At 36.5% G+C, this 12,842-nt stretch overlaps 1 protein-coding gene across 2 annotated transcripts; it reads right to left on the minus strand.

The window, feature by feature from the left end:
* Positions 1–779: 779 nt before the first annotated feature.
* Positions 780–11,885, minus strand: nfil3-2 (nuclear factor, interleukin 3 regulated, member 2). Of its 2 annotated transcripts, XM_005164350.5 has the most exons (2): positions 11,666–11,885; positions 780–5,042 (listed from the first exon to the last, which is right to left on the minus strand). In XM_005164350.5, exon 2 carries the CDS (start codon positions 4,415–4,417, stop codon positions 2,792–2,794), a length of 1,626 nt encoding a protein of 541 aa, XP_005164407.1. In that variant the 5' UTR covers positions 4,418–5,042; positions 11,666–11,885; the 3' UTR covers positions 780–2,791.
* Positions 11,886–12,842: the final 957 nt, after the last annotated feature.

Raw genomic sequence — 12,842 nt, forward strand, 5'->3', positions numbered from 1 at the left:
CTCATATAAAATGATTTTTGTGACTTCCCGTATTTGATTATCAGTTTTATATACACGATTGTGCCTTTGAACTATTGTATAAACACAATATCAGTCGTAGCAGTGCGATATGGCTGTATATTGTTACTGGTGGTACACCAAGACACTCTTCCTGCAGTCTCAAGCCAACGCACGCTTTCCATCAGTGCCGAAATACAGCTATATCGCACTGCTGAGTGTGATATTGCTCATACATTAACAATTTCCTGTAGAATCTACAGTAAATTACTGGCAGCAGTTTGCAGTACCTTACTATAACTGCATTTCAGCAAAAAATACTGTATTTACATTAACAGAAACATTTTATCTGGCTGATTATGTATTTAAAAAATTGTACATCTTTACTGTAAAATATTCAGCCATATTCTCAGTGCAACTTTAAGATACAGTAACATACTGCATAACTACATAAATACAATTCATATTACAGTTAAATATGGTGCAATTTACAAATCATTAACAGTCTATATTATTATTATTATTTATATATTTATTATTTTATATATTTTTTATTTATTGCTTGCCTAATCAGCAAATTGTTTTGTTCTCAACTTGCATCAGTCAAACAAAAAATTACAACTAAAGTATAACAAAAGTAAACAATAGTAATAAATAGTTATAAAAGAAACCTTTTTAACTGATTAAAATTAAATGAGCAAAGTCATGATGACAAATATTATTATATTTTTCTTTACAGTGAACCACATAACCAGATGAAGTATTAAAGACAAACACGTAAATAATGCAACAACTTTTTTTATTTTTTTTGTAGAATTTTCGAAATGCACCCAACCCTTGCACTGAACATTAGTGTTTTTACAATATGCATCTATTTCAAAACAGAGCAACAGAACAGCAGTGCCACATTCTACTAAACACCAAACAATCCTTGCTCTCTCTCTCTTTTTTTTTTCCTCTTGATAAAACCGTACGAAAATAAAAACATCAAACAGCACTCAGTTTTGAAACGCACTGAACGGACGAAAGTGTTGACGTTGTGGTGAGCAGTTACGAAATCACAGTAAACAGGAAGTGATAAAATGAACAACACTTGGCCCCCAAAAACAGTTCATTAAAAAAGTACAATACAGTGTTGTGAGTAAAAATATTTTACATTTATACACAAGTGCCATAAGTTAAATTGACATGTAGACTTGAATTGAAGAGGGGGGGTTGAGCTACACCTGAAGATTTATTTTTATGAGCAATCTTCTAAATAAGGAACAAAAAACAAACTATAATTTTGGCAGGGAAACATAGGGCAATGAATGATTAGCACAGAATCCAACCAGTTAAAGAGCGACAAAACTACATCATCAGCAAGCTGAATCGCTTAACTGGGGCCTCAAGGCCAAATGGTCAAAGTCACTAGTAGTTATCATCCATTTATACTGATGTAAGCAGGGTGGAGATTTCCTGTTAACCCCATAATAATAATGAGCAAAACATTCCTTTCATGTTCATAACCAGAAAGGAAGTGAAAATGGTTTTGAATTGAGCTCTCTTTATTAAAGGATATCAGTCCATTTTTACACCAGTCAAAGAATAAATAGGAAAGTCACATAGTAGGGAAGCTAAATGTTTACTTTTAGGATACGTTGACAAAGTTTTACTCTTAACGCCAAGTAGTGTTTCAAGACTAGACATTTTCAATGACTTATAAATGCAGTGAAAACACACCTTAGTATCTATAACACAAAGCTTACAACAACCTGCTAATGTATCTGTGAAGGCTTTGGGGCATTTTGTCGTTTTTCCTAAAAACGAGAGTTTCTAAAAAAAAATATTGAATTGCAAACTGTTAAAGTAAAAAAAGGAGTTTATATTAAGTGGCATCTCAAACAGCAAACACACTCATATTGTACAGTATTTTTAAAAATTCATTAGTCGCTGAACTCCTAATTTTTTTTTCCATGTCATGTTTTTGTTTTCTTCTTAAAATATATTTATATATAATATTTATATCACATTTTATATACAAAGCAAGTGCCTGATCAAGGAGGAGTAGTAGCTAGGCTGCTGAATGTGGGATAGGAGATGGGGAGCACTAGTTAGAAAGTAGCAGATGGAGGTAGGGAGAAGACAGAGGTATGACCTTAAAGCCATGTTTCTTTGGTCAAGGGAACATTCCCTGAATCATCTGGTGTTTGGTATGTTTAAAAATGGTGCACGGCCACCTGTGAATTTAAGTAGTGGCCATAAAAAAAAAAGAAAGCGGCACTTGAAGTCGTCCATTTACAATAAGAATCCATTGCAATGCCTCACAGATGGTGGATATTGCTATTGAATTGAATGTACACTTATGCTGGGTTCACACCAAACCCTGGAGCACTGCGTCACTAGCACTGGTTTACTCACAGGATGTTTTCCCCTCATGCAAATTATTCACAACTTAGCACATTGCATTAATTCGCCTCTGTTAATGCATTTGCGTTGACTTCTTGTGTAATTTACTGACGCACTTTCATGTTTGGTGTGAACAAAGCATTATGTTGACATCTGGCTGCAGTATACAAAATATGGGTAAGTGCGATTGATAACATCATTAATGTCTTTGTTATAAAAGTGCTGCTAGAACCTCACTCGAAGGTTACACAGAAAGCAAACCAACAAAATGGTGAGTCTATACATTATCGTACAATGCAATATTGTCCACTTCTCTTTTCCCTGAACAGGGAATGGGTGAGAGGTAGAGGACTACGGTGTGACTACGTTTAAAAAGTCTCCAAGGGCTTAATTCCAATGCTTAAGTTCAGTCATGTCTCTTGTTGCGACTGTTGTGCATACTGGATTCCTTCCTCCCGCATTCAATGCTTTCAACAGAGCTGTCTTTTTTGGAGAACCCTGCACTCGATTGGCCTCCTGGTTGAGACAAGGCCAGGTAAGGGTGCTGAGGTAATGGTTGGAAATGAGCAGGCGGCGTCGTGGGTGAGTCTTGAGATGATGCTCTTCCATCACTTTGAGCCCTATGCTTGAGTCTCAGTTTGTGTGGTAGGGCAGTGCCTTTGACTTCTGCTTGACCGTCTTTGCTCTGGCTGGGAGAAAAGGAGTTCTGGGTCATGAATATGTGAGGGTGATAGCTGCCTGTGTCGGAGCAAGAAGATGAGGGTGACTCGTCATCGGTGGAGCCCTCCTTATCAGAGCTCCTGGGATCCCCATCTGTTGAGGAGCTGTCCTTTCCTGAGTGAGCCTCAAAATACTCTTCTTGACTCAGACCTCCTTCATAGGTCAGCACTGGAGGCTCATCGTTCTCCCTGGTGCTGGTTGGACAGTGATACTCTTGTGTTTCATCTGCCTCCCCTGGTCTTATTTGAAGATCTGGAGCAGCATTGATCCTGGAAGTTTGTCTCTGAACAATGTAAGCCTGCCTTTCGGCTGCCTCGTCATCTGGGCATTCGTAAGATGGAGAGTCAAATGGTCTTCTCTCTAGCTGTTTGGAAACCAGGCTTCTGCTCTGTTCCTCTGTAGCCTGAGTGAAGTTCTGCTGTTCTTGTGGAATAATGTCCTGACTTTCCACCGGATATGAGGCAATGCTAGAACGGTATGAGATGACACTTCTTTGAGCAGATTGAGGGTTGGCTGGACTTGCAGCAGTCTCCTGGTGGAGTTGCTTCTGTTGGTTGGTTGAATAACCTGGTTCGATGGTTCGAAGTACAGCAGGCAGTCTTGAATGAAGGTTGAACATCATTTGTGATGTGGTGTTACTGACTATGTCCATCTCTAGACCCATCCCTTCCTGCTTGATGTCATACGGCAGTGGCTCTGGGCTATCCCGAGAGGAGCCGTCAGACATATCAGAGAGGGAACCTCGTGGTGAGTACTTCGCCATTTTCACATTGCCGTCCCCTCGACAAGAATGCTCGGCTTCAGAAGAATCAGAGTTCAACATCATTTGAGAAACACTGGAGTACCCACTGGAGTAGAAGTGACCGGTGGTAGAGGAAGATGAGGAGCTGCTGCCAGAAGATCTATTGACAGCACTACCAATCTGCTGACTCTTTTCCATATAGGAGGCTGTACTTATCAGCCCAAACCTGAGTTTAAGCTGTAAAAGTTCAGTTTTCAGGCGTACATTCTCATCGTTCAGTGCAAGAACTCTGTTCTCTAGGATCATGTCATTAAAGCGGCGTTTCTCCCGAGAGCGCTTGGCTGCCTCATTGTTCTTGCGGCGCTTTTCCCAGTAGGATGCATCCTTTTTCTCATCTGAGATGAACTCACGCTTGCGTCGACAACTCATGTTGTTTGGCTTTGGTTTGAGAAGGCGGCTCTGCCGAGGGATGTCTTGAGGCGAATGAAGATCACTGTAGTCTGAAAAGCTTTCGGTGTTCTCTAAGTTTTCACTGGAATTTGTTGAAATTTGTAAGTTCAAACTTTCCATCTTGTTTCAATAAGAGCCCGTTTGAGATCCTTGCTTCGTCATTGGAAATGCAATTGAATGTAGAAACAGGGATGAGGTGAAGGGAAGAAAGGTCTGCAGGATATCCTGATGTACTGTAGACTGGAATATCTTCAACTAAGTAGCTGGATCAGCAAAGACTTGATGAGGTGTTTTAGCTTCTGGAAAGCTGAACCTCATTGGTTTTGTTGATGTGAATCTCAAACAAGTATCTTTAGATGATCAAGTGTCCAAGTTGGCTAAGAAAAGCAAGAATAGGTGTACCTCTATATGAATCCCCTGCATTTAACAGATCCAAGGGATCCCTCAAGTAAAATCTTCTCTCTATTTTGCGCACAATGTAGGTCAGTCTATCAAGACAAAAGGGGTGCGATCAAGGTCCTCAAGTACAGAGATGATCACCAGATTTGCTTAAAGGATTTTGACCTCTTTTCTTTGTCTTCACTTTTATTCCTTTATGTAACCTCTCTATCACGCCGACAGAGATGTGTCCCAGTGCCTTGGGCGTGTTGGTGGATATAGGTCACTCGGTCTGCCCCAGCTTGTCAGCCTCTTGGGGAGGGGTGCTTCTGCTCTCAAAGCCTCCAGCTGGCTGTTCGATGAAAGGCTGCACACATGAAAGAGAAAAGACAGATTTGTTATTCCTCAAAAGCTAAATCAATTCATATTTTGCCTTTAGGCACCTTAAAATCTTCTAATTTGCCATTCCAGTTTTACAGAAACTTTCCACACCTCTCTGTATGGCTGGGTAATTAGAATATTTGGAAGTGGAATGTTTAGCCGGTCCTTTGTCATGTTCTATTGCTGCATCTACTCGACCTTGAGAACCACGAAATTCTTTTTGTTGCCTGGCAACCACTGTCTGACCTGCTAACCCCTGCTATTGATTTCTGTCTGCGACCCTTAACCTTTACTCTCTGGCTAGACATTGGACTCCTATTATGCAAAAGGAACACGGTTAAGAATGCAGTCAGAGATTACCCAAACTACATTTCTGTTCAATGAGATCCAAGAACATTACTTAAGATTAGTATCCTCTTTCTGACACAAGTTCAGCGTCACCCTTTGCACAGATTTCCATCAAGACTGCAAACATGAATTCACATCTGTTAAGCATTACCAATGAACACATGATTTGCTTTAACATTTTGAAACCATATCCAGTATTGCATCATCTGCTCTGAAGGAAACAGTGCAAGATGTTTCAGCTTTTCCAACATTAACATCAAATGTTACAACACATCTCCTGGCTTCACAATCCAAATGGTCTGGTGCTCCAATGTGCAGTACTGTCACTTTCTTAAGTGACACTTAATTAAAAGACTTCCTAGGAAATATATATATATATATATATATATATATATATATATATATATATATATATATATATATATATATATATATATATATATATATATATATATGAAAAAATACGTTAGCTGATAAATAACAAGCCCGAAAACCTCTGTACAAGAATTACCATAATGGCAGATAAACCGAGGTCAGGCAGAAGGCAAGTCATGTTTTATGATCTGGCGATTGGGAGCTTTGCAATATGGGTCAGGCTTTTCTGGAAAAAAAGGGGAGCAGAGGAACATTCCATCAACGTGAGTTCAGATCTAGAGGTGGTAGCTGTTTCAGCCATCTAAGAGTGAACACTAATGGAAAAGTAGAGTCTCTGGTGATTAACTCAGCAGCCAGTGGACAATTCCACATTACTGTGATCCCATCATGGCCTAGAGTGAGCCATAACTACATGTTGAAAATTCAGATTGTTCGGATACAAAGACCCAATTTTGCTTTATGCAAATTGGCATCTACAGTATTAGTTTGGCTACAAATCTGGTCTTAAAGGCCAGCAGCTGATACTCTGATATACTTTGACTCTCTCGGTTTATAGAAGTATAAAGAAACACACAGTTTTCAACATATGAAGTGGATCAAAAATGCTTCGCAAATTGGACCCAAGACAAGAATAGGTGGTGTTGAATAGTTTTAGGAGACCTTAAAAGGATTGGTTCCAATTCAAACATTGACTACTGTAGTTCAGAACTAAGTTTTCTTCAAGTGACTTCTATGTTCTTCCTTTTTAAGAGGATAGTCCACCCAAAATTAAAATTGTATCCACTTGTTTCAAACCTGTTTGAGTTTATTTCTTGGGTTGAACACCAAGTAAGAAACCTGTTACTATTGACTTGCATGGCATTTGTTTTTCTTTCCATGCATGTCAATGATTACAGGTATTCAGCTTTCTTTCAAAATATCATCTTTTGTGTTCAACAGAATAAAGAAACTCATAAAGGTGAGTTTTCATTTTTGAGTGAACTATCCCTTTAATGAGCAGCATTAAAGAGACTCTTAATTCAGGTCATATTTGCATATCTATAACAGTAGCATGCCTCTGCAGCATTATGACATCTGGATCAGAAATTACCCGGATTGAATGCAGTGTAATCCCATTATCTGGCTGCCCCTTTTTATGTTCTCCCCATTCCAGACATCTGAGGGAACATTACGTAATTACAGACAGCTTAAATATCCTCTATTGGCTGCAATCTAAACTCTCTCTGGTTTTAGCTGGTAATAAAATAGGAAAGAGTCTGGCCAAAGCTGTTAAAACTTCCTCCTCTAACTAGTGAGCACTGAAAAAAATCAATATTAAATATGTTAACAAACCACAACGTTAATAAAATGGAAGTGATGTTAATCAGGTGCTCATTTGTATATGGAAAGTGACTCCTTCCCTGAATGACCCACTGACCTAGAAACCGAGCGGCTAGCGAGGAAAAACTGGATCTTTTCCCTTGTGCTCAAATATAGGTCAGGAGAGCAACAGGCATCACGAGAGCGAGAGTTGGAGACAGAAAGGGCAAGGGAATTAAAGAGTTTGCTAAAAATAAAGAGGTGAGGGATGGATCGGGGATAAATGAAAGGAGGAGGGCATGAGGAGAGCCTTGTTTGGATGCTGGTAAGGAATTTAGTGCGTGGAAGCTACACAAACATGGGAGATTTTAAAGATGCCTAACAAAATGAAATGAAAAACATTTTCCATTATAAGTGAAAACTGATTTCTTTTTTTATTAATATAGTTTTTCTATGAGTGTTTTATGCCAGATGTAAAATCTTTATTAGCAAATTTTGGTTTAGATCATTGCATAGGCTGAATGATAACTAGTGTTGAAGTACACTTACTATTTTAATGCACTTTTGGAATTGGAAGTATAAAACTTTAAGGAAATTCATTAAAATACACTTAATTTAAAGGCTACCATGCCTTTTTCGTTTAAAATATTGCATTTGAGAGAAGTTTGTAGTCTATTAATACTGGTGGATGAGTTTAATCTATCACACACACCCTTAAATCACTAACCTTTATCTTTTAACATTAGCAACTCATGATGGAAATCTGAACTACTAAAACTCCAACTAGACTCATGACTCACTTGTTACTCATTAAAAAACTGAAATAATAATTAAAAAATAAAGTAATAAAATCTAAATGCTGCAATTGTTTTTGTGCTCTTTTGAAATGCAAGTTTAAAAACTTAATTTTATTTTTAAAAATCCCTGAAATAAACCTGAAAATAAAACTGAAATAATTGAATAATTAAAAAATGTCTTAATTAAATGCCACTATTGTGTTTGAACACTTTTGTAATGCAAGTTTCACTTAAAACATAACAATTGAGAGGAGTTAGCTGTCTATTAATAATGGTAGATGAGTTTAATCTGTCGCCCACACCCTTAAATCACTAACCATTATTTTCTAACATTAGCAACTCATGATAAAAATCTAAACTACTGCAATGCCAACTAGTTAAAGACCCCATGAGTAAGTTGTTACTCGTGTAAAACTGAAATAATATATTAATTAAAATCTAAATTACTTTTAAATGCTACTATTCTGTTTTGTGCACTTTTGAAATGCATGTTTAAAACTGTAATAATTTAATAAAAATGCACTTAATTTAAATGCTACCATGCCTTTCACTTAAAGCACTGCAACTGAGAGAGGTTAGTAGTCTATTAATAATGGTGGGTGAGTTTAATCTGTCACACATGATAAAAATCTGAACTTCTGAAAGGCCAACTATTAAAGACTCATGACTCACTTGTTACTCGTTTAAAAGCTGAAATTATTTTAATAATTTATAAAGAAATAAATTTAATTTAAATGCTACAACTCTGTTTTTGCTCACATTTAGAAATGCAAGTTTAAAAACTGAAATATTTTCATTAAAATACACTTAATTTAAATGCTACTATGCCTCTTTCACTTAAAACATTGCAACTGGGAAGTTTGTAGTCTATTCATAATGGTGGATGGGTTTAATCTGTCGCCCACACCCTTAAATTTGTAACCTTTATCGTCTAACATTAGCAATTAATGATAAAAATCTGAAAACGCCAACTATTAAAGACTCATGACTCACTTGTTACTCAAAAACAATATTGATCACCATGACAAGTAGATTAATGAAATGATTAACTTCGCTGAATGACCCGCAATTAGCTAAGCTCAAAATTGTAATAGTCCAATAAAACTCTTTCATTTGCCCTATATATGTGACATTAGTTACATCTTGCGCACGTGAGCTCTCATTAGAGAAGAAATAGCACGTCTGGCTCACTGTATAGTCTTAAATCGGGCGAGGCCTGGAAACTATAATTCAGCTCAAATGTTTCATGTGTTGCTTTACAGCCGTTTCGGTAATGGAAATAATTGGAGGAGGCGGCATGGGGGTGCTGGATTTCATTGTGGCCATGTAATTGACCCTGGGGCAGAATGTAATATTCGGCACGTGGGTTAAGAGCTCAGTCTTTTTTTGTCTCTGAATTCCACGCCCGGGTTTATCTGCTCCAGTAGGACGAGGGCAGGCCTTGGACAAGCGGGAGGAGTTCCAGGCCAACTCTTTCTATAAACACACTCATATCATACTCTGTTGAAAAAAATAAATGCTTTGACCAAGTCCATGTGTTTGGGCAGTCACATGTGCTCTCCTGCCCCACAAAACTAAACGGTAATTCGCCTCTCCCTGTTAGCCACATAGGCACAATAATAGCCCGCCTCCACCCTATCTTTCTTTTTCTATTCATTATAAGAAATCTAGGCCAAAACCTATACAATCACCAACAATCCATCTCAATAAAACTTTAAACTTTTTGTTTAAAAGGTATTTTTTATATTTCATAATGGTTTATTGTCCTTACAATAATATTTGCTTTAAAGTTATCCATGTATTTACTGCTGAGGAAACCAAACTGGACAGATTGTTGGGCATAGATTTAGTTCATAATAGTTTTTAAAACTTTTAAACTTTTTTCATTTATTTATTTATTTTTCATTTTAAAGAAAGTTCATGTTGAAAAAAGTATGGATATAAGTAAAGCTTGCTTGTTTTAACATAATATTTAAAATATTTTAGAAATATTTAAAATAATTGTATTATTAATTTATTATTGTATTATCAAATACATTAAATTCTAATATTTTTTGATACGGGAAATAAAAATCTTCTATCTCGGCCATTTAAAAAAATCCTTAGCGTTTAGCTCTTCATGAGTCTAAAATTTCATTCATAACGCTCTTAATGTCTTAGTCCTAAATTTAACTTGGTAAAACCTGGCGAAACCCTAGTGTGTGTTATTATTTGTGATTTTATTTTTTGGGGGGTGTATTGTTGCTCCATATGCCGGATCTTCCTACACTGGTCTGTAAACTGGCAGCATCTTTGTTCTTTGTTATGGCAGACGAGGGTGTGTTTTCTCCAGGTTTATGACCTACATTCTGCGCTGGCACACAAAGCCGTTTGTCTGATGCCCCCGTTCCCTTAAAACCCTGTTTTATTTATTTCGCAACTTCTCATTTTCTAAATTGTCATTCTTAACAAAGTCTGCATTATATCCTGAAACAAAACTACACATAATCGAGTAATCTCACATTTTAGGCATGCTTGACTCTTTTTTTTTTTTTTTTTTCAATGAACCCTACTGTCAATGTTTGCTTACTACGCTTGTGTGATCCAAAAGTTTGGAAACAAAACTGTGTAAACAATGATTACACCTGTAATAAAATATTAAATTAGTTTAAAATCAGTTTAGAGGAACTGCAAAATAGGAATAATGCCAAATTGAATATAACATATATTTAAATATCATGCAAATTTAGAAAGATCTGATCACCTTAATTAAGGCACAGCTCCATAAATACAACACAATGGTACTTTACTATCGGACAGAACATCTAACATTACAGGAATTGTTTAATCATCCTATTTACGAGATATTTGCATTCCTCTTTACAAACTTATGCAATATTTACCGGCATTTGATAACTGGCACACTGTGAACCAAGATAAAAATCTAGATGCATATCAGTACAACAAACAAACTTTTATGTACAAGCACAGCATGTTTCAGACTTAGTTGATTATATTTTACATGCAAGAAAGTACATGCAAGTTATTTTTTAGACTTTGCTTTAGATAACGCACTATGAAAGTTGCATGGTCGCCAGTTGGTACCAGGAAAGAGTTAACTGCTCGAGCTCCTCTAACGTAAACACCTTTACCTTTACTGTAACCTTTACTGAGCATGGCTACACGTGACAGCGAGAAGTGTGTCCGGGATTTTTTCCTCCCAAACAGCCGCATTAACTTACTAACCCAATTGGATTTATTACCCTCGTGAGAGAACGTCATCGACAAACATTAAACAAGAACTTTATATAGCGACATTTACTATGATATAATTGAACATGGTTTGCAGGTGTTTGTCAAACTGCATTCTGTAACTTCATATTGTAATTGAGTTTTTAGCACGCACTGATTAAGAATGAAATGGGACATTGTTTTATTTCTAAACATTGCTTCAAATATGTGCATGATTTAAAAAAAAAAAAAAAAAGTGTATTGCAACATATTTCATAGGCACCAAGTGCTAAATGTCCTGTCAACAGTCATGAAAGATCCCGGCCTCGCCTTAACATAGCGAGCATGCATATAGAGCAACATCCGAATCAGTAATGAGCATGCGTAAACACAAAAAAATTAACCATATAAACAGATTTAACTGTAAACATACTTAAATAAATGCATTACACATAATTTCCCTCATCTTATTTTACATGCGCGTAAATAAAAAAAACACCTTACATCACGCCAGAAGCATGAGCATCATCAGTAAACGCACAATATTTCAGAAAGTAGTGAGAAAATTAAACATACGTACCCTTTGTGTATTTTGTGCTCGTATCCAAATATTTCCGCCCTGAGTCTCTTTTAGTGTCTTTTTGTATTTGTGACTTAAATGCGAAGTGATCCGCGCAACACTAAACGGCTTGTTCAGTACGCGTGGGTTCCGCAGCGCGCGCGTGTTTTTGCCCCGGTTCCTTGTGTTGTTCTGGCGAGGCGCTCCAGTATCCTGCCGCTAGCTGCTTCTGTTTAGAAATGTATGTTAGTAGGTCAGCGGTTGCATAACAGGACGCTTCGGGTGCCTCGTCACGTTTTGTTTCTCTCGTTTGCCCCCACCTACCGCTCCTCATGCCCTCCCTCATCCGAAAAGCCTGTGGCGGCGAGAGCGCGGAACTGGGAGGGATCAGGCACCGGCCAGACCCGCTCTGTTATGGAGATACGCATAATAGGGTTGACCTGATTCGGGGTTGTATCATTAAGGTTACATGACTGTTTATCACGTGTGGCTCGGTTAATTATGTTACGTGTCTAATAGGTTAGTCGTGCGTAATACTCAAGTTTTCCATTTATGAGGCATTTAAAGAAGCATGATTTGTGTTTGTTTTAAACATGGTCAAACTAATCTAACTATGCATTCAAAGCATATACAGAAGCTCTCCTCCTATTAAACTGGTGTTTTGCCAGCTGATTTTATTTAGCTTCTTATCCCAGATATATTAGAATAAAGTTTTGTAGTCATATTTCACCACAGAAATCAAATTTTATGTACACTCAGTAAAAATGAGTAGAAAATAAAGATTCCTCAGCAAATATTGACCCAATCTTTTGCATTTCTATATAAAATGTTATATTAAAGGGTTGTATTCTTTAACAAGTGTAGTCATCTAATATTTTGGACATATTTGCATTAAGAAATGTGTGAAATTGTTATTCTGTAAAACGAATATATATATATATATATATATATATATATATATATATATATATATATATATATATATATATATATATATTGCAAAATGCAAAAGATTGGGTCAATATTTGAACTTGAAAAACTGGATAAAATCTTAATTTTCTACTCATTTATAAATATGTAAAAAATTATATATATATATATATATATATATATATATATATATATATATAAAAAATTTTTTTTATTATAATTTTTTACATATTTATAAATGAGTATTTACATATTTATAAATGTTACC

Source organism: Danio rerio, chromosome 3 (assembly GCF_049306965.1).
Source record: "Danio rerio strain Tuebingen ecotype United States chromosome 3, GRCz12tu, whole genome shotgun sequence".
In the NCBI taxonomy this organism is placed as follows: domain Eukaryota; kingdom Metazoa; phylum Chordata; class Actinopteri; order Cypriniformes; family Danionidae; genus Danio; species Danio rerio.

Coding starts and splice junctions, on each gene's coding strand:
- nfil3-2 (XM_005164350.5), bottom strand. CDS start 4,417: ATGGAAAGTTTGAACTTACAAATTTCAACAAATTCCAGTGAAAACTTA.